Genomic DNA, 2,500 nt, shown 5'->3' with positions numbered 1-2,500 from the left:
ACACACACACACACACACACACACACACCTGCTTGAGTGTTTAGGAGTGTGTGGCGCTGGCCCTGCCCATTTACATTCATGCACTCAGGGGCCAGCTTAGAGCTTCTCAGCAGCCTCCCCCTTAGCTCACACAGAGTTAAAGGAGCATGAAATTGAAGAGCAAGCACTGGCACACACAAACACATACACACACACACACACACACACGTATTACACAGAGAGACTAATAAACATACATCAATAAACACTACAAATGGATGCTAATAAACACACACTGATCCCACTAAGCTATCACACACACACACACACACACACACACACACACACACACACACACACATGTTTATGGTCATCAACAAGTGCCTACAAAATGTGATGACAGGGACATCATGGACAGTGGCCTCTTTGGCCATCAGAAACACACACACACACACACACACACACACACACACACACACACACACACACACACACACACACACAAACAAAGAACACACACACACTCTGCTGCCCAGAGGGAGTATAAGAACTAGGGGTGGGAATCTCTTGGCACCTCACGATTCGATTCGATTCCGATTCAGAGGTCAACGATTTGATTCTAAACCGATTCTCGATTCTAAACCGATTATCGATTATCAATTCTAAACCGATAAAACGATTATCGATGCATCTCGATTTTTAAAACATTTGAGTTTGCTACTCAGAGTCTCAAATCACTTCCTACTTTGTGTTTGATTAATTAAAGAAATCAACAGATCTATTTTTTTATTAGAGAAAAAGTGTGTCCTTGTCACAATTATGACTTTCTATGAACAATGCAATAATCGATGCAGCTTGCATTTCAACACAAAATGAATGTGTAATTTTTTATTTTTTTTTATTAAATATAATAATTTTTTATTTTTTTATTTTATTAAAAAATCGATTATGAACTTTTCTGAATCGAGACATAATCGTTCTAGAGAGAATCGAGAGAAATCGAAAAATCGATTTTTTCCCCCACCCCTAATAAGAACCCCATCAAGCGGCTGGCCACACAAAGAGCAGAGAGACATTGCCCAACGGCAGAAGCAGAAGCAGACGCCTGCGTGGGCACTTCTGCCAGGAGGACAAAGACCCCTTACACACCAACTTCCCCTGGCCTTAGACAAAGACATGAGAACCCAGCGAGACGGAAAGATTACTCAAAGTCAAAATCGCACGACCCATTTGAAAACACTACAAAGTAAAATGAAATTCTATTTGGCACTAAACAGAAACGATTCTTTAGCACTCTCCTTGACTCTAATCACAGACAAAAATCAGTGAGCACAGCCTGGCCATAGAGGAGGGTAGGCACAGACAAACCTGGCTGCCCGCAGGAACACAGACTGTGCCCCCACTGCGACCAAGGGACAGTAGAGACAGAGCTGCACTTCCTGACACTGTGTACGAAATAGGAGGACAATAGGCGAGACTATTTCAGAAAGATTGGTGAGGTCCTCCCTGAGCTCCAGCTGTTGAGCAGTGAGGAGAGCCTCTCATACCTCACTGGAGAGAGTGAGGAATGCGTCACGGACTCATTGTCCTCACAGCACAATACGTGCCGTCCTGCTATGAAGACGATCAGTTGACATCATTTTTTACATGCTTTTTTATTGTTTCCACTTCTCCCTTTCCCTTCTGATGTATCTTCCGTATACAGTGCATATACCCAACCCTAATGCTTTGCCAATACTGTAGAACGTTATGCCAATAAAGCTTCTTTTTCTTCTCTAATTTTAATTTGACAGAGAGAGAGAGGGAGGAAGAGATGAAGAGAAAGAGAGATAGAAACAGAGAGATAAAGAGAGGGAGATAGAGAGTGAGAGAAACAGAAATAGAAAAAGAGAGAGAGAGAGTGGGAGAGAGACAGAAAGAGGGAGAGAGAAAGAGGGAGGAAGGGAGAAAGAGAAAGAGAGATAAAAAGAGAGAGAGGGACAGAGGGAGATAGACAGAAAGTGAGAGAGAGAGAGAGAGAGAGATAGAGAAAAGGAGAGATACAGGAAGACAGAGAGAGAGAGAGACAGAGAGATAGAGAGAACAGTGCTGGGCCCAGGAAATAACAGATCAGTCCTTACACACATACTGGGCTTAAGTGCCTCACTGCCCACGACCAAGAAGACAATGAGCCGGCAGACAACAAGAAAAGAAAGACACCACCTGTTTCACTTCAAAAGCACTGAGGATGAGGATGAGGATGAAGATGAGGAGGAGCTGAGGACACTTCTGCCATACACCACAGTCCTCCTTTTGCCATACAAAACAGCTACTTGTCCTAGTGTGCACTTAGACTAGCGCTGCGCTGTGTGTGAGATAAAATGAGTTTACGCGAGACGAGATGAGACGCTGGGCAGGTGGTACCTTCTGAATGGTCTCCAGCATGGACCAGCCGCCGTTCCAGGGCTTGGTGGACTTCTTGATGCAGTTGAGGCTGGCCATGCTGTGCCACTTACGGTCCTCCAGCTTGCGGTAGAAGGCG

At 44.4% G+C, this 2,500-nt stretch overlaps 1 protein-coding gene across 1 annotated transcript in view; it reads right to left on the bottom strand.

Annotated features, from left to right (window-relative positions):
• Nucleotides 1–2,500, bottom strand: part of grid1b (glutamate receptor, ionotropic, delta 1b) — a 195,373-nt gene that overhangs the window by 45,007 nt on the left and 147,866 nt on the right. The window contains exon 5 of the mRNA XM_012837730.3: nt 2,383–2,500. This exon is cut by the window's right edge and continues 44 nt beyond it. Within this exon, the coding sequence (XP_012693184.2) occupies nt 2,383–2,500 (118 nt within the window). The remainder of the gene's footprint in view (nt 1–2,382) is intronic.

The sequence above is a fragment of the Clupea harengus genome, chromosome 1 (assembly GCF_900700415.2).
Source record: "Clupea harengus chromosome 1, Ch_v2.0.2, whole genome shotgun sequence".
In the NCBI taxonomy this organism is placed as follows: domain Eukaryota; kingdom Metazoa; phylum Chordata; class Actinopteri; order Clupeiformes; family Clupeidae; genus Clupea; species Clupea harengus.
The sequence above is the reverse complement of the archived record's forward strand: the minus strand, read 5'-3'. Positions and strand labels throughout refer to the sequence as shown.